The sequence below is a fragment of the Etheostoma spectabile genome, unplaced genomic scaffold (genome assembly GCF_008692095.1).
Source record: "Etheostoma spectabile isolate EspeVRDwgs_2016 unplaced genomic scaffold, UIUC_Espe_1.0 scaffold00001302, whole genome shotgun sequence".
In the NCBI taxonomy this organism is placed as follows: Eukaryota; Metazoa; Chordata; class Actinopteri; order Perciformes; family Percidae; genus Etheostoma; species Etheostoma spectabile.
Window position 1 is genome coordinate 1 of NW_022602726.1, and position 27,779 is coordinate 27,779.

The 27,779-nt window shown below is 39.2% G+C and overlaps 1 protein-coding gene across 1 annotated transcript; it reads left to right on the forward strand.

Annotated features, from left to right (window-relative positions):
• Window positions 1–2,427: 2,427 nt before the first annotated feature.
• LOC116674942 (metabotropic glutamate receptor 4) lies at window positions 2,428–27,779 on the forward strand. Its single transcript, XM_032507098.1, has 8 exons — window positions 2,428–2,542; window positions 3,236–3,379; window positions 7,269–7,469; window positions 15,023–15,159; window positions 16,957–17,892; window positions 24,401–24,647; window positions 25,682–25,727; window positions 27,705–27,779. Exons 1-7 carry the CDS (start codon window positions 2,428–2,430, stop codon window positions 25,717–25,719), a joined length of 1,818 nt encoding a protein of 605 aa, XP_032362989.1. The 3' UTR covers window positions 25,720–25,727; window positions 27,705–27,779.

Here is a 27,779-nt window from a genome sequence, read left to right on the forward strand (position 1 = left end):
TCAGGTACCACGGGGTCTCGGCTGCAAGTGAGGGGACAATAGAGCGGGAGATTAGTGGAGGATCGGAGTATTGCATTCGCTTTACTGCACCGTTGTGACAAAAAGAGAGCTGAGCCGGGAGGCAAAGCTCTTGACATACTGGGCAATTTCATTCCTACTCTTACTATGGTAATGAACGGTCCAGGGTCACGGCCGAAATAACTAGGTTGGAGTTTAAATAGGTTTCATCAGGAGGGTGGTTGGCATCTCCCTTAGAGAAAGAACGAGTAGCACAGGAAATAAAAGTAAGCCGCTGCTCCTTTGCTTTGAAAGGAGCCACCTAAGGTGGTTAGGGCATCAGATTACCATTATTTTCAACAGGTGCGTCTGCACTGCATTCCGGCAGCAAAATGACCCCCGAAAGCATAGCGGTGATTCAAGTCAATGTTGGTAAGCCACATGCCGAGACACAACGTCCCAGAATTGTTCGAGAAGCGCCTCCCCGCTCCGCTTAAAATGCGCGCCAGGCTATTTCACGCAAGCTCTGCATTTGCAGCGGGCAGGAAGTGGAACAGCGAGAGCATCCAGTCAATTTATCAAAAGACACCCCTCAAATCATATACGTCTCCTCTACAACACCATAGGCGATGAGAGATTTTAGTATTATCTCGGAGGTGTAAAAACATATAGTATTACCTGACAAAGCCAGAAAAGAGAGGGCACGGAGTTTAATTGCATGAGAGTGGAAGGTAGATTTTAGCTAATAAACATGTGATAGTTATTTGAAGTAATTTTGGGCAGGAAAGATGCGCTTATGAGACGCGCCGGTGTGGTAGGGCACGTAGAGGAAGACAGAAAAAAAACACGGCGCAGCCGGGAAGCATCACTTCCACACCTGGTTAAAAAGATGTGTTCGGGAGTTGTATTAGACTGTAGTAGTTTTAGCTCAGTGTACCCAATAAATTGAATTCTACACAGCAAATGAATTGTTGCTGTGTAGAATTCAATTATTATCAATTTTGTATCAGATCTCCCAAGACTATTCACTGTACAAACTTGAGTACTTACACATTGGTAATAGAAAAATGTTGCACAGTATCATGGCATTAGATTCTCCTGGCATTGGTCAGAAATGACGCAGTGAGCACCTCAAATCTAGACAGAAGATGTTGTTGTATCCTAAAATACAAACACAATACTAGAAAGCAGAATACAGAGTGGAGCAATTTGCCAAGAATCCACCGCTCCATGCAGCATTACCTATAATTAATTTTTTCTGTCATTCTGGGCTGTTGGCAGCCTCTTGTTTACGTCTTTCGGCACGCATTGAGCTTTAAATTTGAATGAAGCAAACTGGCTTGAGTCATTCTGTTGCTTTGCATCCCTGCAGACATGAGTCATCAAGGCTACCAGACACGAGTGCATGCCTGCACGCATGCTCAATTGTTCACTGAAACCATCAAGGACACCACCTGCAGCTTAGCAGACTTAGCAGTGTTCTCCTAAATTCTCTTAAGTTGCAACACGTACTGTATATCAAGGTTTAAGTAAAAGATATAAGCCAACAACAAATACGTTCCCTTACCTTGGAGATCTGATTGACCTGCAGTAGTTTATTACATGTACTCTGTATGAAGGCAATGGGGAAAGATACCCGGTTTTTATACTCCATTTCTTACCTCTGACATTTGCTATAATTAATTCTTGTTTAAAGGCAGTTTAAACTTTTTTTTTTTTACATAGCTTGCAGCTGCAACAATGAGTTCCCTTCATGTGAACAACTGTGTCTTTGGAAGCTACAAGGACAAGCACTGTAGTCTATTTTTGTCCCTTGGGTGATGATTTCCAATCGTCTTAATTAGAATAACAAAATGGGAGGGGTTTTCAATGGTTGTCAACCAAGGTTTGTTAAACCCACTAAGGCCATCTAAGGAGATCATTTGAACTATTTTTCTAGAGACTTAATGCCCAAAAAAACTGTTAACCAAGAGCGTGCGGCACTTAAAAGTTTGTCTCAAACCTAGAACTATTTACTGTATGTTTTGTAATACGTTTTGATAACAGTGAAGAAAAGAAGCTGTAACTGTTCCCTTGGTAATGTGGCACAAAATGATATTAAGGTTATACATTGGACTTAAAATCTGACACAGTCTAAGACTCAATAATTTAACACACATGACAGGGCTGCAACTAAATGAACATTTTCCTAATGATTCATCTTCAAATTGTTTTCTAGACTATTTATAAACTGTTTGGTCAATGGGAACCTTTACTATAAGTAAGATAAGCAAAAGCAGAAAACCCTAACATTTGGAAAAAGTGGAAACATTTCCTTAAAATTGTGGCCAACTTTGTCAAAATTAGGATTTATTAATCAACATTTCTGTAAATGCACCAGTGTTAGCCAGTTGGCTAATTTTCAACTGTAGTCCTAGCTACCTAGCACGCATGTGTTTATGGTGGGAGAATACCGGAGTACCCGATGAGAAACACGGGGAGAACATGGAAACTCCACACAGACGGGCCCAGAACAACCTGGAGTCCAAGCCAGAAGCTTCTTACTGTGAGGCAGAAGTGCTAACCACTGAGCCACTGTGCTACCTACACCCTTCCAATAAAGAACCATCCAGGCCATTCTATCTTCTGAACACATTAGTTGCACTGATACATAATATATAATTCCCAGCATCACAAAGAAAGAAAATACAGTGTGCAAGTAATAAAATGACATTTTTACACCCCTCTACCTTGAATAAAAGGTACGTGATTTGGTTCCATTAAAAGGAATATTGGCGAGTAAGAGCATACAGTGTGACCTGGAGCTTTCTGGATCATTGTGTTCTTTCAGAATCTCAAGGTTTGCCTTGATGAAAACTTCTAAAGGCACTGATAAAAAAAAAGATACAGTCGCAAGGTTTCATCTTCATTCACATCAATGCTTGTTTTGCACTGCTGACTGACCTTCCTGCAGCACATTTCAACATCCAGTTACTGTCCTTTGTGTTATGGAGGATATTTATCCATAATTCCAATTGAAAGTCCAAAGAGAAAACCAAAAGAGATCAAATTAAAAATATTTTTCTACTACGCTACTAGCGATAATCATGCCATAATTCAATTTCGAAAATAAAAAGGAAACTGAAAACCAAAGTTGAAATGTAAAATGTTAATGTGAAAATGTAAAGTGAATGTAAAGTTTTACATTTGGCAACTGACCTTTGACATTTTTAGATTCACCTTTTCCATTTTGATCTAGTGTTTGGCATTTCAAAAGTGTGTGTGAAAGAGGAGGCGCGGCCCAAAGGCTGGGGGGAGGGTCTGAAACCGAACGGACACCTAATGGACAGCACTGTTGGGGAACGACTACGGCAACAACAGATCAAGTTGAGGGAGCAGGATTGTAGGAAGGACTGCTTTTTATAAGGCAATGGCTTTAACTCAGTGAAAGTGTTTTTACACGTCTGTCCATGTGGCCTCACACACAAAATCACCAGGACTAAAATGGAACATTAACTTTTTTGATATGTTTCCACATCCCTATCTGCTTTGGGTTTGATTATATGTAAAGCACTTTGTAAACACTATTTTTTAGAATATAGCAATCTGCTTTTAGTTATAATTCTGTCTGATATGGGTTTTGATCATGAAGATTAATGATTAGAAAGGAGAAGAAAAAACACCACTGCATGGTGACTTTTTCCATTCTGTTTTTTACTTTGACCTGTTTACGCCCATAAAAATCCTTGAAATCCTTTGTATGAATTCATAACCTATGACGCAACATCACAAGCACATATTGCTTTATTTTGACAGGCCAAAAGCCCTTCCTGGCTTGCTTTGGACAGGGAGGGGAAACTGGAGGAAACACATACATGAAAACTTCATACAGGAACTTGTGGCTGTGTGCTGGAAGTGCAAACCTCTGAGGCATCTTGCCATTAATTACCAAATGTCTTTGTATATAAAAGAGAGAGAGAGAAAAATAATAAACTTAACCTCATTTCACTTTATCAACTGCTTCATGTCACCATTTGTTATCTGAACATGATGTTCCTTTACATCGTCCTGTGTTGTGTTCGTCTTGCCACAAACCCGTGAATGAAGGCCAAGCATTAGTTGAGTACTATTGAAGTAAACCTTAATTGAAAGAAATGGCCCAAAGGACTGAAATTCCTTATTACAAAATGTAAGAGTAATTAAAAAGCACACTAGAGCATACACATGAGCACCCCAAATTGATCAGTATCACTCTTCCCACATTTTGTGGTTGACATGGGTTATTATTCAGAATCACTCTTTTACTGGTGCTACATGAAATGGAGTGCCATAATACAAATTATTATAACTTCCAAACATGTTTTCCCCTTCAAGCTGTGTAGAGTAGGGCTGGGACGGTTACTGCATTACCGCGGTCACGTGACACCTACCGCGGGTCTGAGCTCGTCATCACCGCAAATAAACATTTGCGTAACATTGCTGACTTCATATCATCTGTGGAAAATTTTGTGTTTTATGATTCATTGATTCTAATGACATGGATACTAATGACATTGTGCCTTGCATGGATTCAAGGTTTTATCCAATGTTTTTTGGGGGTAACCCATTCACTTTGCCGGCAGTATTGACAATAGAAAAAGCCACAGAGCCACAGAGAAGAGTCACACACTTAAGGCACCCTGTCATTCTAGCTCTAATACACTCTGGGAAGGGGGTTGCGGTATACTATAAATTGCTTTTTAACCGCAGTAAAAAATTAAAAATAAAATCTATCCCTTCCCGCCCTAGTGTAGAGTTCAAAATCAGGTGATTAAATTACTCTAAAAAGTATCAAACTTGACATCGACTGCGCTGAATAAATTAACCTTTGTTACAGTGTTTTGGCTTTGCCTTCAATAAGCTCTTAAATTTTCACAAATAATAAAAATGTCTCAGATGGTATCTGTCCCTTAAACAATCACGTGTCTTGCCTGTTTCAGACTGCATGTGCAAATGTTGCGGGGGGTTCCAATAATTCTATAATGGTTCTATAATGTAGTCCTCATGGATTAATTGAGAAAAGGGGAAATAAGCAGCATCACATTAGAATGAAGGAAAAGCATATCCATATTTACCCAGCCATCACAGTACTACAATCTGGGATAGAAGTGAAGTGTGTTCTGCTAATTCTCTCACAATTTTGTTTTTATTTTGAGCTTTAGGAATTATGTAATGAAAATTAAATAAAGAAATAACACTCAGTTCAACTTGCCCGGATGATACAGATAACTTTCTTAGTAAGTAAATAAAGCTTAACAAACGGTTACATTCCACAATTATTCAAAAGGTCACAACTTGCCTTCATACTCAGTTCTATCAGTTTATAGGTCCCATGGCATGCAAATTTTACTTTATCAGATTTTTTTAACATGAATATGAGTTGTCCCAGCCTGCCTGTAGACCCCCAGTGGCTAGAAATGGCGACAAGTGTAATCCGAGCCCCAGGTATTCTACTCTGCCTTTGAGAAAATGAAAGCTCAGATGGGCTGATCTCAAATCTTGTTCCTTATGAGGTCATAAGGGGCAAGGTTACCTCCCCTTTATCTGCTTTGCTCGCCCAGAGAATTTGGCCCACCCATGAAAGAGAGACATCATGGCTTTCAAACAATCAAAATGGCAGTTGGTCAAGGCCAAAACCCCAGCCTCCACCTTGCCCCACCCCCAAATCAGCAAACAAATAAATTTGCTGCAGCTGATATATAATCACATTAAAATCCATACAACAAACAGACTTGATGGGTGTAAACACCCTTTCAGACATGGAATACGTAACATTGTTGACTTCATATCATCTGTGGAAGGCTTTTTGTTATTCAAACAAAAAGGTATCCTTCACGTTCATTACGACTTCAATCAGACACAATAGCACAGTTACTTAAAAAGACACAATGCTATGTTGTTGCTAATGCTAAATGTAGAAATTTAATGCAAAAAAAAAAGCCTTTTCTCTCACAGGCTGCATCACTGATGGATTTTAAAACAGTTCTTCTCACTTCTCACAGTGAATCCACTGATATGTTTTGATAATCAATTGTATTGTAATAATAATGCATTTATTATTTAATATTTATTATCAAGGTTATTAGAGCACATTTTGCCGCCTGTTTTAAGAACTCTGACAGTTTACAACCAATGAATGACAAGGCAATGTGTTGGGACTCTCGTTATTCCTATGAGCTCACATGTTGTACGTAAAGCCCTTTGCTGGGTATTGATAATTACTAATTACTTTTTTTTTTAACCTCTTTTGCGGCAGTCACACCGCGATGGGGAAAAACATCAGTGCTTATTCTGAAGTGAAACCTTGCTTCACGGTTAAGAAATTATTAGAACAACCCGAGCAATGATTAATATACACCTGTCATAACTAATTACATTAATACTAAAGAATGATCAGACTTGTCTTGCTGAGTCTTCCCCTCCACTGCTCTATCATACTCTGCACTCTTGATAAATGGATGTGAAATGGCATGTGACTTTGTGGGAATAAACACTTAAAGATCATACAGTATAATCCGAACCTGAGAGTGTGCAGACAAAGTTGGTGATTCTTGATTATCTTAAGATATCTGCAAGATGCCGCAGAGTAATGCAAAGGTAGTTAGCTGCATCAGGTGAAACAGATTAGGTTATATAACACCAAAAGAGTCCTGTTGAATAATCTCGTTTTATCAGGGCTCCACCGACCATTATGAGAAAGGCCGTGATTGACGTATGAAAGAAATAGCATATAATCAGTGGGTCACATTCACAACTCAACACCGATCTCTAAATATATTAAATATTGTAAAGCAATGATGGAATCACAATTGAGTAATCAAGCCTCTTGAAAGGCTATGATTTGCTTGATTTTACACATCTAGCAATCATTGTTTAGTTCTTACATTTTTGACTGATTGTGGAGCAGCTTTTTTTTGTTCTGAATATTATGTCAGTCACATCAAATATTCTACTCTCGGATGAAAAGATTGCATTGACTCAGGCAGTGGAACACAGCATGGGAACATTATATAAACTATAACTTAAAACTAAATCAGTGATAATATGTGTTTATGAATTCATCAAGTCAGTCCCATGAGGGACCTAATTTCATGACATCCTGTCTATAGTTGTTTATCACATTGCACTTTTCTGCTGTTGTTGCACTTCTGGTTGGACGCAAACTGCATTTTGTTGTGTTTGTACTCTGCACAATAAATTTGAATCTAATCTAATTTCATGAGTTTCCTTTTTGTGTTAATGTTTTCTTTTAGATCATGAGCGGATCGGGAAAGACTCATCCTACGAACAAGAAGGGAAGGTTCAGTTTGTGATAGACGCAGTTTATTCCATGGCTCATGCTCTACATAACATGCACAAGGATCTCTGCCCTGGAAAAGTTGGCCTCTGCTCCAAGATGGATACCATCAATGGCACACTGCTGCTCAAGTACATTCGCAATGTCAACTTCACAGGTGTGTATTCAACCAAGGTAGCTTAACTGCAAGTACTGTATATAAAGTGGCAAGTATTCTGCCTACTGTATATGGTGTCATAAGAAATCAATTAATTTTTACCAAAGGAGTCTGAACTGTATACGTAGCTGTATCATTCTGAGGCATCGGTGCGGTGCTTTCTGAAGCAACTTGTAAGTCTATGTCATATTCATTTTTGGGTTCACCAACATACTTATGCAGAGGCTTTGTGTGAATATAGACTGGTCTCCAGCTATCACGCTACTGAATGTAAATTATTCCCAGCAACTAGGCTACATAATGTTAATTATTTCCAGTAAGTATAAGAGGCTGAGAGCCGTAGGAGGGTGGACAACCAGAAGCAGAACTGTGGGTTTTATCATAGTTTATGATGTGCAGAAACTGTGCTTTGTGAGATTTCCCGCCTTATCTTGTCAGCACTGAATTGCCCACGCAAGAGATCTCTTGCTTTAAGTGGCTGCAAAGTTAAAATTGCACATAAATGAGAGGGGGAAGAGAGTCAAACACAGGCATGAGCAGTTTTCCAGTGGCTGTCCTATGTAGTCTTAAATCCTATTTGTATGGGTAACTGGCCAATACAGTGGGTGGTTATCTCTGGGCACAGAAATAAGTATGAGTTGAATATACATATGTACACACAGGTCACACAAAAATCAGCTCAACACCTGAATGTAAGTGAGAACCAACGTTTTGATGTCACTTTCTGTCGAGACTGTGCTTCCAGCTTCTTTAAATTAATGCAATCCCTCATATATTAATTATTTCAAAATTAACACTAGTATGTGGCAACGAAAGAAAGGGGATTCACATGTCCTTATCAGATTTAACAACAACCATATTGTTTTCGGCCTCAAAATCCAGCATGGATCAGGCCATTTCCACAACATAAGTTGCTTTTAGCAGTTAAAACTTCAACTTCGATTTTATTATTTCAGTTATTTGCGTAATTACAAATGTGTATGTGATTTTGAATGAGGTTGATTAAATATATAACAGAAGTTGGGCTCCCTTTAAAAACCTGTCTGTAAATGTTCCGCCGAGGCCTGGCGGACAACCTCATTGTCATCTGCCAGCTGTATGCCAGTGTCAGCACAGCCATGTTCAAATTCACCATTTCATAGCTAAAGCTGCACCTTTTTTGTAGCGTTTATCTGCCATAGTCCTGCATATGAACTAGAACGTTTAAATACAGAATAAAGACTGAGTGAACATGCTATTGCTGCATGTGTGTATAGTGCCTAAATGATTTACATATTATCAAATATGAAAAGTCTCCTCATATTAGCTTTGTTAGCTTTTTTGTTTTAGCCAGTGTTTTGATGACTGCTTATGGAAATCCTGAAGAGGTAACATCTAAATGTAGAAACAAATGTTTATACGGTGGAAAGTTAGGCAGTCATTTACAGTCTCAACACATGCAAATAAGATTATATAAATGAATATATAATTACACAAACTTTAACACTTTTACATAGCATCAAGTAAGAGGCCTTTTGAAAATTAATTATAGGCCTACCTATAAACAGAAAAGATACACACATGAGGAGGTCATGAAAGCAGCATATGCGCCACTTTAACCTGCTGGCGGGTGAAGAAATAATATAAACGTACGCAGAAAGGGGTCTAACGTAGTTCAGCTTTACTGGTTATAACAACTTGAGCTAATTATACGTCAGATGAGTAGAGGTTCAAAGTGTTCAAGCAATTAAGCAGAATGCAATGCGAGGAGTTTGACACAGTCTCAAACCGGCTTCGCGCTCAGGGATGATTATACAGCAAAGGATACAGTTATTTGTATGACAATTACAGGGTGAGATCTTTGGGTGAGGGGCAGTCATTACACAGCAAGTACTGTACAAGTACATGACAGGAATAATTCATGGTAAATGAGAAAAAATAAAGAAACTTTTGGTTCATTTGCCAGCATCAGTGCCTGCAGCTCCAATGAACACAACACGAGGTGCTGGCGATTCCTACTGGGGTCCGTTTCAGAACGCAGGTTTAGTGAGTAACTCTGAGATGAGGAAAACTCTGGGTTTTCTGTTTCTGAAAGGGAGGTTAATCAGATCTGAGAGAGAGGGGTAACTCCAGCTTCCTTTTGAAAGAGAAGTAGCTTAAACACAGAGTCAGTTACTATGGTAACTGAGCCTGTGAACCTAACCTGGTCGGGAGCAGGTTTTCTTCTCTCTCAGCCTCCCCCCTCTGACACAGCGCTCTTTCATTTCCTCATTCATTTAGTCAGTCTATATCAGGCACATTTTAGCACAGTTTTTTACCTGCATGAATAAAAAAAACAGGGTTTGTTCATTTTTATCCTTACTACATTATAATAATGCACTATATTGAAATTTGTACATGCAGTCTAGCAGCAATGTTTTCCCACGCAAAATCTCTCTTTTGCAGCAGCCGCTGTGTTGCTTTTTTAATGAAATATATGTTCAAACTCGCTGTATGTGTGCATGAGTATTTCTGCGACTGATTTGTTTGTGGTTGTTACCATGGTAAATTGTAGTATCATGGCTCCATTCATGCTGCCTTTTTATAGTGGTGGTGCACGTGCCTAATTCTGAGTAAACGTACTTTGTCAGCTATTCTGGAACCGAAAACTGGAATTTCCCATCTCAGGCTAAATCAGCTCAAGAGTTCATGGTTAGTTTATTAAGCCTCCTTCCTAGAACGGGACCCTGGTCAGTCAGAGCGACAGTCAGACAAAATCTCACAGGGAGGAGGATGGATACGCCAACAAAGTTCCTGACATTGACAGGTGACACTAATGTCTGTTTCCCATTTTTCTTTCTCGGTCTATTTACCTCGATAAGGTTTCCTACCCTTAACCAAGTAATGCCTAAACCTACATCTAATTTTTAAGGAGGCCTGACCTATTTGAAAAAAAAGAAATATATGAATCATGTTTGTTTTTTTTACTTAGAACTGATATCACGATTCTCTGCCATGCTTTTTTTTTTGCACCTATAGCACATTGCGCATCACCACAAGCCTGTAAACACAGAGGCTTCAATGGAGAGAAGGGAGAGCATTGCAGCGCTAGGAAGAGCTTTGAAACCCATTTTATACAGTCTGTTTTAAAACTCACGGAAGAAAGTAGTAGAGTTTGTGATATAGTCGCCTCTTAAAATTAAATGAGTATTAAAGTCATGACATTTTTTTGTTAAATCCAATAGGTTTTAAAATTAAATCATAAACAGGGTGAATGATTATCGTGCAAGCCCATTTAGCAAGTTCATGTGTTTAACGTGAACTTGGACTAATGTGGTTGAAAATGCATATCTACAGTACAAGTTGATGATGAGCTTACCTTCTTTAAATTCCCCATCCTTGTAGGTCCGAGCCCCCAATTTTTTAAGAAAACAGAATGCAAAGGCAGTTATTGTAATGTCTACAGTATCCAAAGGGCAACAGAGGGGGGATGGAAGCAACTGGGAGCAGCTTTGTTGGTAAATACACTTAGGATATACTGGAGAAAAAGTACAAAACTGTTAAAAGAAATAACATGATTTGGCATTTACTTCATCAGAGGAAGTATGGTGTATATATTTATGTAAGTTTTTAAGTAAAAATAGAGCAGCAAAGGGGTAAAGCAAACATGGATGTGAATTCAATATGGATGGATTATTTTAATAAAGTATTCAACGTAACCTTTTATTGTTGGGGATGATAAAGATTAACTTGACACTTTGTTTGCAAGAGTTAGTTATCATCCCTAATGGATGTTGAAAGGAAACTCTGCAACACTCTGCAGCAGTGTTTTACTGGAGGCCCCATCTTCAAAAGTCAAACATTGTTTACCTGCACTGAGTGCACATATCACTAAGTAACCAGGTCAGTCCTCATTTGTGTAAAATTCTTGTGAAGAAATATTTTGGAAGTCATACTTCTAGATTTACAAGATGGATCCATTCTCCCAGGGTAGGAATAGAAATTAATCTGAAGTACTGTATATTAGGCTTGTGATATAGATTTAAACTTCAATTCTTTAGGCAGTCCGGTATTCATGGCGTTATGTTACTGGATGGCTTGTCAGCTCTAAAGCCATTGGGGTTAATACAGGGATGGCTAGAAAAATCAATGCTGCACATTACCGGAAAACTGCCTCTTTTAAGAGTTTTTCTGCAAAGATGAGTGGAGAATTTAAAAAGGTTTGGGGGGAAAACAACGGGAATACCCACATGATCCCAGTGTGTTCTGGGAATTGTAGACATTTATGCTGACTACAGGAAAGAGGAAACACATGCACTACATATAATGTAGATGAAGTTAAAACTTATTGATGTGGAAGGAATACGCTTACATTCAGAAATTGTACATACTCAGTGCTAGTTTTCCTGAGGACTTTGTTTATACAAAGTAACCTAGTGAGACATACACCTGATAGCAAAGCTGTGCTAAAAGTGTTGTGATTAAAGGCTGGCTGTATCATTGCATATACAGTACACATTTAAATGTGTGTTTTCATGAGATTTGATTACTAATTCAATTTGGATGTAATCTGAGGAAGCACTCAGTCACAGGATCATATATACATACTGTGTGCGCACACACACACACACACACACACACACACACACACACACACACACACACACACACACACACACACACACACACACACACAAGGTAGATTTATTTCTCTGCTCAGACCAATTCAAACTATTACAAAAGCCTATGGAAAAGGATCTCACTCTAAGTGTGTATACTGCTTGATCATGGATCTTGCCTGCACAGGGAACCAGGAATATTAAAAGGAGAATTCCGGTCAATCCCAACACGTAGCTCTGTTTGTAAATTTGGAGTGCTGTCAGTAGAGAGCGCTGTCTACACCGCCTAAACAGGGCAAGTTTTAAACATGTTTTTAGCCTCTAAACATGTTCAAAATGTCATTAAAGGTGCCTACCCACGTGAAGTGATTTCTTCCAAGTGAACACAGTGACTCTGACTGCAGTAGATAAAGAAATGCATGAAAGTTGTGTTAATTCAGCTGTCTTTAGTTCCTGTGTTGATACTGCAAGGAGTGCTTCTGGACCGTCTACAAACTACAACACAGAAAAGAATTACAAACATATTTTCATAAATAAGCATTTACTTATTTTTTAAAAGTAAGTGCTGTAGTACAACTAGCAGGAGACAAGTTATAATTGAGGTATAACTTTGGAGATACTACCTTGTTTAATAATTAAATTGATATAAAACTAAAATATGTATGCTCTCTTTTCGGTGTTGTAGTTTCTAGACGGTCCCTAAGCTCTCTAACTTGCGTCTCATCACACGAACTAACCACAGCTGAATTAGCACAACTTGTCATGCATTTCTTTCACATCTACTGCAGTCAGATTCACTGTGTTCACTCTGACGGAATCACTGCATATGGGTAGGCACTGGTAATGACATTTTGAACATTTTAAGAGGCTAAAACAGATTTAAAACTTGCCCTGTTTAAGCCTGTTGGGCGCTAACTCTAGCAGGAGGAGAACATGGTGTAGGCAGCCCCAACTGTTTTAGTTTTTCTCTTTACTGACAGCACTCCAAATTTACAAACAACAGAAGCTACGTGTTGGAATCGACCGGAATTCTCCTTTAAGCAGTAAATCAAAATGTGAGGGTAAGACACAGTTTGAGAGACTAAACTGTTCCTGCAGTCAGTGTGAAGGAAGGAACGATTAAAAGGTAATCAACCTCAACATTGGCCCGTAACTCAGATTTTTAACTCAGTTTTCAAAGAACATTTAAAAAACCCATTAGACTTGACATGGCTTTGGCTAATGGCTTTTAATTGAGTGGACAGGGTAATTTTTTAACTGCCAACATGTCATCCTGGAAATGAATGTTTTGTTTGAATGCATTATCAGTTCTTAAGAGTAGCAAAGAAGAACTTTAAATGTGTTGCCTTCAATAAAGCCGCTTAAAAATCAAAGAAAAACAAAACATGAGCAGGCTTGGGATTTCAACTAGCAGAAAATCTCATTTCACAACCATTCTTACAACTGCATTGAGTAAATGTGAATCATGTTTATACATGTTCCTACACAGTGCCCTTCACACATGTCCTTGGTCATTTCCACAGTAAAAATGTGTTAATTTAGTTCTCAAAGCATTACAGAGTTTTGAACCCAGTTTCCAAATTTAGAGTTAAATTAACAATTTTACGGGTACCATTTCATTTTTGGCGCATTTGAGCAGAGCTGCAGCTGATGGCAGTAAATGGGTTTTTCCTAGATTGCATGGCTTTTGTTCCTAAGAGTTATCTTATGCAGTTTTCTCAAAACTCTGACCTGGATATATAACAAGCAGTTTGTTTATGTTTGCTGACTTTGCATGGAACTTGCAATGCATTTTTGCAAGTTGAGAGGTGAAACTAATCGATGAACACAATCAAATTAGGAGACACCCACCCAATTCCCTGTATTGCTGATAGGGGCAAGAACATTTTTCATAATTGCACATGACTGCCTGCTGTTGTCCTAGGCATACCCTCTAGATAATGCAGCAGGATTATACTAATGCACTCACATCCTATGGGGTTTTGATTAGACCTTTGACACATATATCTGCAGAAGGGAGGAAATAAGGAAACACCAGACTCACAGGTTTCCAACTCTGACTCACAGGTTTAAACAACCAATACTGTGACATATTCAGGGGAACAACACAGTCAAATAAATAATTCATTTTATTCTTATGACAAAGTAGAGTGTAGTCCATACTTGGAACATAAACAACTCTCCTCCAAATGCAGGGAAACACTGAGGGTGGTGTCTGGAGATGATGCATATCCCTTTCTGTTGCAGGAAACTGCACTATTATCCCTGTGATGTAGCTCTAGAATATAGTGTACACAACATCCAAATATTGAATGTGGGTAATCTAAAACACATTTCGGCTGCAAGTTAACAAAAGGGCATTTTTTTTAGTCACTTTTCAACACCCATTTCAACATGTTACAGGGTATTAGAGGATTGCATTAAGGGAGTAAAAGCAAATATGGTAGGAGCAAATAACAGAGATGGGGATGCTATTATTGGTGCTTTCCTCAGAGACACACTGTACTTGGCTGTCATCACTAAAACTGTGAATCCTCGTTCCCTCACACCACAATTGTATAACAAGTTACAAAGCTTTAGAGGGGTTTGTAGGTTGGCTCAGAAAAAGAAAGCAGAGGGATGAGAGAGAGATCTCAAAGTGGTAATCAAAATCAATGCTGTCATTTGTTAGCATTCCGAGTGAGGACCTTGAGGATAACAAGCAATGGGGCAATAAGCAGAATGAAGGAGTGTGAAATGATATGGGAACATGAACAGACAGCAGCCCTGGCCATCCTCAAAGGGCCAGGACAACATGGCTGTCAACATCTATTTTGCTCCCTTCATTAACACTATCACAGCATTAGCTTGAAGTCCCCTTGGAGCCTCATTTAATCTCACAGCATTATGGGACCTGTTTGAGTTTGTACTGCACTTCAACTTTACGTCACATTCTGCCCTTTAAAACAACCATGGCCTTTGTTTTTTCATCCTCAGGAATTGCTGGCACCCCGGTGGTCTTCAACGTGAATGGAGATGCTCCTGGTCGCTATGAAATCTACCAATACCAGATCATAAATAACACCACAGAATACAAGATCATTGGCCACTGGACAGATCAGCTCCACTTAGACGTATGGATATTTTAAATATTACTTAAAATATGTCTGAAAGATAGACTTGACTTTTGTCATAATAAAAGTGCCAGAATGTTCATCAGACATCCCAAGTTTGGAATCGCAAAAAGCGGATTAGCTGCATCTTTTGATGATAAGTTTTGTTTAGAAAACCTTGAATCCATGTAAGACACATTGACATAAGACACAATCCATGTCACCAGAACCAATGAATCCGTGTCATTAAACACAACGTGGCCGTGCACACGTGCACAATGTTTTTTTGAGGTGATGACGGTGACGAGCTCAGACACGCGGAAGGCATCACGTAACCGTGGTAATGCGGTAACTGTCCCAAACCTACAAGAAAGTACAAAAAAAACAACACTTCAACTGTAAAGACAAATGTTCAAAGAACGGCCTGTTCTGTAGAAAGGTATTGAATAGAGCAATAACTCTTCATCAATTCAGACAAAAGCCAAAACAATCGTAAAATATACACTTATGAGTTTATTTTCCTTTAACAGTGCCAAAGCAGACTCTTACCATTATATGTGACATTACATTACAGCAACTCTAACTCGGCTACGTCTTTATTTACTGTAGTAGTCATCACCGTTATCAAAAGATTATGCCAAATGCATCTTGCTTAGGCTGGGTTTTATAGGGCCACAGAATAATTATATTAATAATTAAGCATCCTTAATGAGCATCCATGACTTAGGTCAATAAAAGTGTGTTGTACAGTATTGCCACAACCTTTCTCACAAATATGCCCATATACTGTAAGTAGGTCTCATATGGTGCAAAAAGCCATGTTTTTGCATTAATCCTGTTGATATTTGCTATCATTACACTATACACTAATGCACCAGTTCCCTATATAATGATATCCACACATGCATAGAGCAGAGAAGCTGTAGTGTTCAAAATGGGCATGTTTTAAATGGAAAATATTGTGAGGAACAGTTTGTATGAATAATTTTGTTGTTATGCATCATTTATAAATAAGCCCCCAGGCATTCTTATTTTCCTGACGCACATACTGTAGGTATGGCATGAGATCATTGCAGACATCAAGGTCCTGAGTTACTACTGCACGCTGATCAACTTATCAGCATCACTTGCAGAGATCTCCAAGGAAAAGAATGCCACATGAAGATGTTATTTAAATCAAAAACCAATCATCCAGATGTTTATTTAAATAATTGAATGTCCCCTATCCCTTTGCACACCCTAACATTAATGAGGCATTTTAAGTAAACTGTGTTAGGATAAAAAAAACAAAAATACTGTTCCGTATACTGCATACCGCATACTGCAGATACTGCATTGTTGAGACTGCAGTATAATGCAGACACTGTTTACTTATCTTTCCTCCAGTAAGTGCAACATTCCTTGGAAAAGATGAACAGTTTCCTGTTGAGTTGTAATTTAATGAGTTTACACAAGGATGTCTTGATAAAAAGACTGCAGCTTCCATGTGGTGAATATCCCATTTACAGTTAGCAATCGATCATGCACTTATGTGTAAATTGATCTGCCAAGTGTTAATTGAATTGTGTCCTCATGCATTATGTAGCACACTTTTTATTAAGTAGCTAGTGGAACAACATGTCCTGTTTTTGCTATACTGAACTTTACAGGTTCTCTTTAATTCTGATTATGAGCTTGTGTGTTTGCTTGGTATTTATTCCCCTTGTTTGGGTTTCAGGGGAGTGGGTATATAAGGAAAATAGTTTTTAGCATGTTGAGGTGGAATACGCTGGTAATTTCTGCCGTTTCCCCCCCGCTTTCTTATCAATTTCCCTCTAGACCAATGAGATGCAGTGGCCTGGTGAATCACAAGAAGTCCCGTCCTCTATATGCAGCCAACCCTGTCGTCCTGGGCAGCGCAAGAAGACCGTGAAGGGAATTCCATGTTGTTGGCACTGTGAGAATTGTGATGGTTACCAGTATCAGGCAGACACTTACACCTGCAAGATGTGCCGCTTTGATTTGCGGCCGAATGCCAACCACACTGGCTGCGATGCCATTCCCATTGTCAAGCTTGAGTGGAGCTCCCCATGGGCAGTCATCCCTGTCCTTATTGCTGTACTGGGCATCATGGCTACAGTGTTTGTGGTCGCCACGTTTATACGCTACAATGACACACCCATTGTTAAGGCATCAGGCCGAGAACTGAGCTATGTGCTGCTGACAGGAATCTTTCTCTGCTATGCTACAACATTCCTTATGATCTCCACTCCTGATGTGGTTATATGCTCCCTGCGAAGGATTTTCCTGGGCCTGGGAATGAGTATAAGCTATGCAGCACTGCTGACCAAGACCAATCGGATCTACAGGATTTTTGAGCAGGGCAAGATGTCGGTCAGTGCCCCTCGATTCATCTCCCCAGCCTCCCAGTTGGTCATCACATTCAGCCTGATATCCGTGCAGCTGCTGGGAGTGTGCATCTGGTTTGGTGTTGACCCATCACAAGCCATCATCGACTATGAGGATCAGCGCACAGCTAATCCTAAAATGGCCCGTGGTGTTCTGAAATGTGATATATCAGACCTCTCTCTCATCTGTCTGCTGGGTTACAGCATGCTCTTGATGGTCACGTGCACAGTTTACGCAATCAAGACCAGAGGGGTTCCGGAGACATTCAACGAGGCCAAGCCCATCGGCTTCACCATGTACACCACCTGCATCGTATGGCTTGCCTTCATCCCCATCTTCTTTGGGACCTCACAATCAGCAGAAAAGGTAAATGTTCCATTTCAAATGTTGTAAATGCATAAAATAACCAACCAAGTACAGCCCTAATTTGTGTACCAATGTCAGCTAAGCTTTCATCAATTGTACTGTAAAAAGTCAGTCTGGTATCGTTGAAAAATTCTCAATACCCATACCGTGAATTTGATACCGGTTCCTGAATTATACATTATATATATATATATATATATATATATATATATATATATATATATATATATATATAAATTTTTGCTACCAATTTTTATAAAATCCATACAACAAAAAGTAATTACAAAATTACACATTACTAATTTTTCCAGCTCCTTTACACATATGTGTTGCACTCTGTAATCATGCCTCTCAAAATACTACGTCACACACACACACACACACACACACACACACACACACACACACACACACACACACACACACACACACACACACACCATCTGTGCATTATGTAGTGTTTTTTCTCTACATGTAAAATAAGACTAATAAGCCAATAACAAGCATTATTAAATCTTGGTACAAGCATGCTGCATGCTTATTGGCTTCCTGTCGCTGATGAGATTTTCTCCTTAACCACCTATTCAAATGTAGTACCCAGTCCTAAATGGCAGCAAGTAAGGTAAATTCATATGTGCGTGTTTGCGGTCAGTTTTCCATTTGGGATTCTCTTGTATTTCCTTTGTGCCTCATTGTGAAGAAAATGGCCACTCAAATCATGTTTGTTGAATAGCATCAGCCTCTTGTGTTTGTGGATACTGAGACTATTCATCAGGAGGTGATGAGCTTTGTGCTCCACTGTGGGGATTACAAGGCTTTTAGGGGTGTCTTGTGAGGATAATTCATTCACATCAAGTTGGTTGGATATGTCTTCTTTAATTGGGTTTCTGTGTGTGTGCGCTATGTATGTGTGGGTTTCTGTGTGTGTGCGCTATGTATGTTTGTGTTTGTGTGTCTTTGATTCAGCTTCATTGTGTGGAAATACCATGTAGTCAATCACTGCATATTCAGGCACACAGCGAAAGATAATGTGGGCATATGAAATACCACACATTTACTGTGGCTGTTTGTGTTTCTTGTCAGTTGAAAGTTAATCACAAATTACATCTTACAAGTACTAATGTTAAGGTTGCTCAACACAGATGTCCACTGAAAAAGCAGAGTGGAAAGTCAAACATGGATAGCAATAGAACCATCCGTATGTAAATGTTATGGTATGGCACTACATAATGAACTAAAATAGTAGCCTTCAGATAGCCAACAGGGTAAAATAGTGTTTACCTTTTGATTGCCAAGAACATAAATGAGTGTATGTTAAAAGGCATCGTAATGCATAAGTGTACATGGACATTTGGTTCTAGCGCAGTAATTGTAAAGGCAAATTCCTAAACAACAAATACATGCTGTGGGGATAAGTTCTTAGGGCTCTCTTGTTCTCCTCAGTTTAACAAAAATCTGTATATGAAGATCATTTTTCAGTTGCTCAAATACAATGTACAAATGTTATTCTTTCAAATTGCTAACTGCACTATGGCAGCCAATTGACAACATTTGAGAAATATAATTTGCACTTGTTCTTGCTTTCAGTATCAGCCTGCCAAGTAACACAGGAAAAAAATATGTCATCAAGAAGAGAGAATTGGGAGAGCAAAACACAGAGTCATGTTTTAATGTTCCCTTTACTTTGTGTCAACCGGCTTCAATACTTCAAAATAGACAGCACAGCAAGTCAAACTCTACCATACATTTGGAATAAGCTTGTGGCCGAATCCATTAGGCTCGATGTGCTGTAGATTTGGTGGAAGCCCTTCAGCATCAACAGGCAGCAAGGCTGTTGCCTAAGGCTATGACGCTACCTAACCGATAACTTGGCTCAATCTTTTCTGTACTGTGTTGCTGGTGAACTGTGAAATGTGTTAACATAACACCATAGGTAGAAAGGAATATTCTATCATCAAGTTGATCATGCTATATGGACAACTCTAAGGTTATCAGGTGGCATGTTAACACAGCCAGTGATGAAACAGGTAGCCAACTGAACAGCAGATGGGTGAACTAAGAGTAGAAATCATTTTTGGTCTAACAATCCAATCGCCGCTCACACGAATGGAAAAATTGTTATGTTGTTATCAAAAAGAATTAATGATGATTTTAATTTACACCATGAAAAACAACACAAAACATTAAGTTTTAAAGAAACACCCTATCAGGATTAAACATCATCCTGCAAACCTTTTTTATTTTCCAGTTTTCAGTGAAGCAATTTCCTTTTATTTCCCCAGATGGATTGTATCCTGTTTATTCATTGAATAATGTCTTGTATACACCATTGAATATTAATCAATTCTTGTTTAATATGACTACACATAACATGTATTTACTTTATTAAAATACTCATTCAGTAGCAAATTTATGAAATTACTGGACGCATGATATTTTATGGCCTATAATGATCTGGTCCCTTTAAATGGTGTTACCATTCCAAAGAAACGTTAAATGTATGTAACCAAACCAAATTAGACATAGCCTTTTTCATAGCTGAACTTTTGACTTTTGAACAGCACAAGTGTTACTAATAGCATTAATGATGGTTTCTTCTAGTCACGTATCCCAGTGCCCTATGTCAGTAAGCCAGCATGCACAAAACCAGGACTCTGAAGCAGCTACTATAAATCAAACTCAGCCATCATTCATTTCATTATTTACACCTGCGTTTTCCTGTGTGTGTATATATATATATATATATATATATATATATATATATATATATATATATATATATATATATACACACACATACACACACACACACACACACACAAGGGCTCGGTAGAGCTGTGGAAGTGTGTTTCTGTCTGCATGCTTTGCATATAGGTAGACAGGTCTGGCAGCTGCCTTGACAAGGGATGTGATGCCTAATGACATAAAGGAGCAATACTGCTTTGAAGAAACTCCATAATAGCTGAGCCTTTTGAGGATCCTGTGCCCAGCCCTGTTTGCTTGTACTTGCTGTACCGATGGAGCAGATTGGCAATCATATTGGCGTGTCAGAGAAAATTTATGTCACTAGGGCCAATAGAAGTGGACAAGGGTCTTGGCTCCCCTCACAGAGTGACTCCACTCTGTACTCCAGAGGGGTAGCAATATTGTTCCGAACTCACCACAGGCCACATGTAATCTCCTCAAGAGATTACAACACTCCCCCTCTTCCCCAGGTAATGCTCACATTGCAGTATGTTGGACAACAATGCCCTATCACTTCCATTTTGCACCGACATCTTTATTTTCTTATCTGACATGGCCTTATGGAATTTAATTTGTGCAAGGCTTCCCTATAGTTAGTTTTTTTAACTACATAACATCACATGATCAACATCAACATCATTGTCACTGCATGACATACTGTAGAATGTATATAACAACAACATATATCAATGTCACAGAATGACAGACTGTATATGCAGATGGATAGCTTGACAGCTTCTCAAAAGTAAAGCCAAAACTGGTGGCTAGCTGGCTGTAAAATAGACTTTAAATCTCACCCCATTCATGTTAGCAGATGGGACATGGGCCAAATTGAAAAAAAATCAAAGTACTCATCAAACACATTTTACCCCAAAGATGGTTACTTTCATTTGAGGTAGTTTTGATCACGTGGTCTCTTCAAATGTACATTATTCTGGCGATGAACAATCGTCCGCAGACCATCTTGGTGCTCCCTCATGTGTCAGTTTCACCATTCCACAAGCAGACATCAGCGTCATGATGGTAGAAACCCGTCTACCAGCTAAACTAGCTCACAGGGCTTAAAAAAACTATAATAATATGAGGGCCCCCAGCCCCCACTCAAACTCCAGATGGGTAAAACATTTATCAGATTTGTCATTTGGGATGGTTGTGGGACAGTAAGCAAGTGTAGCTGTAAAGCCTTTTAGGGGCCATCCACGCAACAACGTTTTTAAAAAGGATGTTTGTCACAATAAAACTATGCTGCAAGTTAAAGTCTACAACTGAACATAGACTAAACACAAAAAAATAATAAAAATAATAATTTAATTTGTTTTTATTGTTTATTTTATCAGATTCAAAATACAAAACAATAACATATCGGCATTACATATGGACCATCAGCCGCCCAGCTCTCAAAATATCGGCCATTAAAAACACGATAACAGTCGACCACCAGAAGAAGAAAAAAAATCCGTTAACATCTTGAAACGTTAAGATAAATGTTGTGCAAGCTGACATACAGACAACATATGTCATGACCCCATGTTGGGAAGCATACTTCATAACTGTTGACATGCTGGTGGTTCGGGCCCTGTGGGCTATTACCATGCCAAAAGACGAAAGAATTAATTTGTGAAGTCTGCGAATGTAATGTCAGACAAAACCTCAGGCAAAGCTCTTTGAAGGATGTCTGCCAGCTGTTTCTACTGTACTCTTTTTCGCTTTGTGTTTATCAACTTCAGAAGACCTCAGCATTGTACTCCAAGAAGCAAAGGCAGCTGTTCTGTTTTCTAATTGATGGTTTTTACACCAAAGTACTGTGAAAAGATGGAGTAATTCCACTTTATTACTTTGATGACTTGTATTATTCTTATAAATGAAAATACACTTTTAAACTGAAGAAATCATATTTTTCTCATGTTTCATGTGCATGTTTCAATATCAAATATGATCTACCTATTATATATTTACAACCTGTGTGCTGACTCACCACATTCCCTACATATACAAATCAGAGAGTGACTCTGCTGAGCCCTGGGATGACAATCATAGAAGGAAAAAAAAATCACTTGCAGGCACTTTTAATATGCTGTAGGACGTTTCTCTCCGTTCCATAGCTGTTGCCTGGGGCTATATATCGGCTACCCAGCTGTGAGCTGCATCTGTCATTGGCTTCAGAAGGCACACAATCCTTACGCTGTTGTCCAAATCCTCAGGGTAAAAACAGATATACACACCGGTAACGCTATGGAAGCTGTAACATTACGAATGGACGCTGTTCTGACTCGGGCGCCTGGGTCTGTTTACCGACGGTTCAGTAAACTGCCGTTAGCGTTCTTAGCACCGGAGTTAGGTGCTGACCGGGCTGGCTGCTAATTGGCTGAGGGCTGACTGTGGATGCGTCCCCAGGCTGGGGCTGTTGTCAGCTCTCATCTAGACTGAAGCCTTACAGCGCTGGGAGAGTGAGGCAAACATACTGAGGTGTGCTAGTTGGCTAAATTACCATAAGATTCGTTGTCTATCTATACAGTTAAGGTTACTGATGAATTTGTGGGTTAGCCCAGAGTTGTTAACCGTGGTCAAAACAATCATACTAAAAATAACTGAGCGTGTTGAATGAAGTCATAATCCTTTATTACCCACCATGAATGAGCTAACGTTACAAACCAAGCATTTGCTACTTGTCAACCAGCATCTTTACAATAGGCACACAAGCACTTTTCCTCTTTGGCCCCCCTACATGTTGGAAGTGGAACTGTCCATTACTGTTACCATTATCATTATTCTTATGTCTCATTCGAACCAAGGGGATAAGCGGGCGTCCACGAAGCGTAGCTCTTATGGCGCCATTTTAATGCTACCTAGCACTCACCCGCCGTTAACATTCCATTGACTGCCATTCATTTTGGCGCCAATTTGACAGCGAATAATTTTACATTTGAAGCGTTCAAAAAATTAAGTTGTCCATTGTTCATTTCTAAAGAAACACAACAATGTTTAAAAGGCTCCATTATCTTATACCTCATGTTATGGCTCCGTAGCAGACATTTTTGTAAAAATAGGCTAGCGATTGTGTCATAACCAAGCGACGTGCTGTTGCATAGTTGACAAATCTCCGTATTGTCAGGAGAAGCTTGCAGACAGTTTGGAATTACACTGGCTGTTTAGGTTTCATTACTAATGTTAACTAGCATTTTAGTTATCAATAATTAGCCTGTAGCTATGTTGTCTCCTTACATATACTGTACCTACACTTTCCGTCTGTGCAAGATTCGGAACAATTGAGGTTTTTCTGGGCACAGCTACCTGAAGACTTACAACTGTCAGACAGGTTGCCCACGTCACATCTAGGTCATCAGGCTCAGTTGGAGGCTGCGCAGTAACGCTCAGCCATCACGGGAAAAATGCTTCTGATAGACTTCACTGGTCTCCGTCCAGAGCAACGGGATCTGGTGGTCCATTTCTTTAAGTGTCTATGATTCAAAGAAGTTAATGAACCACTGAAACAATTTGGGAAACATTGTTTTAACATACTAAATAATCTTTGGTGTTAGATCGAAACCATTCTTCTTCTTGCTGATTTATTGTAAAATTGGCTATTGGAATGAAATATACGACTTCAATTTTCCCAGACTTATTCAAACTTAGCAGGCTCTACAGTAAGTGCGCTCAGTTCATCCAGAGATTTTATAATGAGAACATCACTGTCCATCAGTCAGTGTAGCCTCAACAAATTATTCTGTCTGCTTGTGTCTCCGCTGTCTCTTCCATTATACAGATGTATATCCAGACCACAACCCTGACCATCTCCGTAAGCCTCAGTGCATCGGTCTCTCTGGGAATGCTCTACATGCCTAAGGTCTACGTGGTGCTCTTCCATCCAGAGCAGAATGTACCCAAGCGCAAGCGCAGCCTGAAGGCTGTGGTCACTGCAGCCACCATGTCCAACAAGTTCAACCCCAAAGGTGGCTTGAGGCCCAATGGAGAGGCCAAGTCTGAACTCTGTGAAAGTCTTGAAACACAAGGTTGGTATCACGCCTGATGGAGCAAGAGAGAAAAGAAAGAATGAAATGTGTTCCAGTGGAACTCAACCAGGAGTTGATTTTAGGCAGCTGCTTCTTTGTAAAATGATAGCACTTAAATACACATGTCTGCTTGAAAATAACAAATTTCTGTTATGTGAACATAATTGATGGCATTGTTATTTTGCACTTCAGCAGTTCAGGAAATGAAGCCTTACATGAGCATGCTAGAAATTAGGATGCCATTTCAGTGCCAACTAAAGTGATGTTATATCATAGTTTTGTTTTGAACATGAGCAACTGGAAATGACAAACAGAACTGTGGTAATAATTACAACTGAAAGGAGATACTTCAACTAACAGCATCTAGCTAGCACAGCTTTGGGATTTTCCCGAATCCCCATAATGGAAGGTTGAACTAATTCTTATAGCCTGCAGTTTATCAATGTAATATACAAAACTCTTCTTAGATTAAGACAGATCTAATTCTATTTTTTTTAATTAGTTTTGTATGTTCCTCAAATTCTATATTGAAATACAAAAAAACATGTCTGTTTTCTGCATTCTGAATACATGAAACAGAACAAATTGTTCCATTTTCACCAACTCTGACCACACTGGATTTGTGAATCAGGTGTGACAGGGTGCCCACACACTATTGTGATTTTGAAGGCCTCGGGAAACGGGTAGCTCAGTGTTAGGGGGAAAAAAGGATATATCAATCACCAAGATTAAGTGTATGAGTAGGCTGTGCTTGTGTGGGGGGCATGCTTAAATCCAATCAAGCAACCCCAAATGTTCTGATTACTGAAAGTCCTGATTGTATACTCTGACAGGCTGAACAGTGCAGAATGATGTGTATTAGGACAAAAAAAAAAAAAAAAACTGCGCCCACACTTGCATCGTTTACTTTTTCCTCAACCTTAGAATGGACTCGCTATGTCGCATCCTATTATTGAGTCCATTTGTAGGTGCTGATTCTCGTGCTCTGGTTTGAACTGTGAATCTAACAACTGCTCTTTGTGCTTATGTGTCAGACTGTGTTGAGGGAGGGGAGCCTTGTGAGGGACTTTAGACTCTCAGGTAAACTTATTAGAAAATGACATTGCCCTTTTATTATCTGTGACCACGCTTCTTCTGCTAATGTTTACCACGACACCCGTGCCTGCCTATACTATGCACAAAGCATCCCGTCTGCCCCTGGCTAAAATACATCACCCTGAATGACACAAGGCAGAAATCCCGCCCTCACAAATCCACCTTTAACCTTGGGTAGATATTGGTTTGCGGTGATGTAAAACGGCCAATAAGCATGGAGCCTGTTAATGTGGGAAGATGACACCACTCTGCCTGAGTGCAGAAGACAAGCGATAGCTATGTGTCCCCTGTAATTTGTTTCCCTGTTGACAAAAGGAGGAATTTGTGGTAATGGGACGACGATGACAACAACAATAATAGTGAGCAGGAAAAGACAGATGGATCTGCCAGCTCCAATTCTTTCTGGACCATCTATTCTTTATCTTGGCCTTGCAGCACATAAATATTCAAATAAGGTTCATTTATCAATGCTTCTCGTGGAAGAGATGCTTTGGATGAAATGGCGAGAACGCCGTCCCTATTCATACACCCAAACGTGGCACTGACAAATATACAGAAACATTTACCATTAGATGTCTCTCCTTTATAGCACTTTTTCCCTGGCTCTGGCTTTCAGCTGTCTTCTGATTGGATTCATACCCTCTGACATATTCAATCAGCCAAGGCTGCTGTGGGCAGATTGGCAGATTGGTAGTGTGATTACCACCACACTGAGCATGCTCACTGATGACAGTTTTATTTAAATAAAGACGCACATTTTCACTCTTGACACCTGCACACAGACCGATGTGTGCATAGGAGCATGACTGCACACATGCACACAGGTGCTGTATTGTATGACAGTCATGTTTCACCAACAGGTTGGGCTTGTTGCTCTTACTGTGGTCTGCCCTCCGGTCATCAGTCTTATGTATTTTATTTACAAGCGATATAAAATTCCATTTAAACATGAAAAGAATGGGTAAGAACAATGAGCACTATTATCAAACACTGATGACAATACGTACAGTGCCAAGTCAGATCACATGTGTCTAATGTCTAATATGCTTTACAATTCAAAATGTTACTGTAATAGACTGACTGCAGCATGTTTGCTTGGTGCACAGAGAAATCTCAGGACTTTGCATGTAGTAAAAAAACTTGCATTTGAATGGTTACTATTGTATTTTGTACCACTGCTGTGATCTGCTTGGTGGCTCTATAGGATGATAGAATCAGCTGTGAAGAAAACATGACAGAGGTTTCCCTAATTTCATTAATAGAACTGTAATACCAGGTAATTACTTTTATACGACTACTGCCTCATCTTAGGAGTCTGATCGCATCTGCATCACCGTCTTGAAACATATTTCACGGTGATATGTTGTTGAAACAGCTGTAAAATAACTATCAATGATAAACTGCAACAGCAGCTTTTTCCAATGCTAGGAAGTTGTCTGAGATGGAACAATAAGTTGATTAATTGATTAAAAAACAAACAAAAACATCAGCAACTATTTTGATAAGCGATTTAAAGGTTTTCGTCATTTTCCCGCAGAAAACCCAAAGATTCTCTAATTACAGCTTCAAAAATGTGAGGATTACTCTTTTTATATCAATGTAGACTGAATATTTTTTCAGTTTTGGGGTTGGTCAGACAAAACAATAAATCGGAAGATTTGATTGTTTAGCTCGGAAATTGTGATTGTGTGAGCATTTTTCTTTCACTATGTTTTTTTTTTTTACATTTCAGAGTCTAATAACTAATGAAAAAATTCTTATGTTTTTTTTATTACTGTAACACATTTGAATCGCAGTCCTGTTTCTAGAGTCTTCTTATGACTGGTTCCACCTCCACTCATTTATTAAAGTCATCCATAAATAAAACTTGTGCTCTTAAGAATTACAGTTTTACACCTCTTTGAATCTCACCATTGTATTTTTTGTAACCCTTTTCTTTCTTTGTCATACACCTTCTTACAGCTTTGGCTTCCAAACAGACATACATAAGCTACAGTAACCACGCCATCTGAGCCAGAGACGAACAGTGGAAGCTGA

Excerpts from the sequence above, each read along its gene's own strand:
- LOC116674942 (XM_032507098.1), top strand. The coding sequence starts at position 2,428 with ATGTGTTTATGGTGGGAGAATACCGGAGTACCCGATGAGAAACACGGG. Across the intron at positions 3,380-7,268 it reads CAAGTTGAGGGAGCAGGATT|ATCATGAGCGGATCGGGAAA; the intron begins GTAGGAAGGACT and ends GTTTTCTTTTAG. Across the intron at positions 15,160-16,956 it reads CAGATCAGCTCCACTTAGAC|ACCAATGAGATGCAGTGGCC; the intron begins GTATGGATATTT and ends ATTTCCCTCTAG.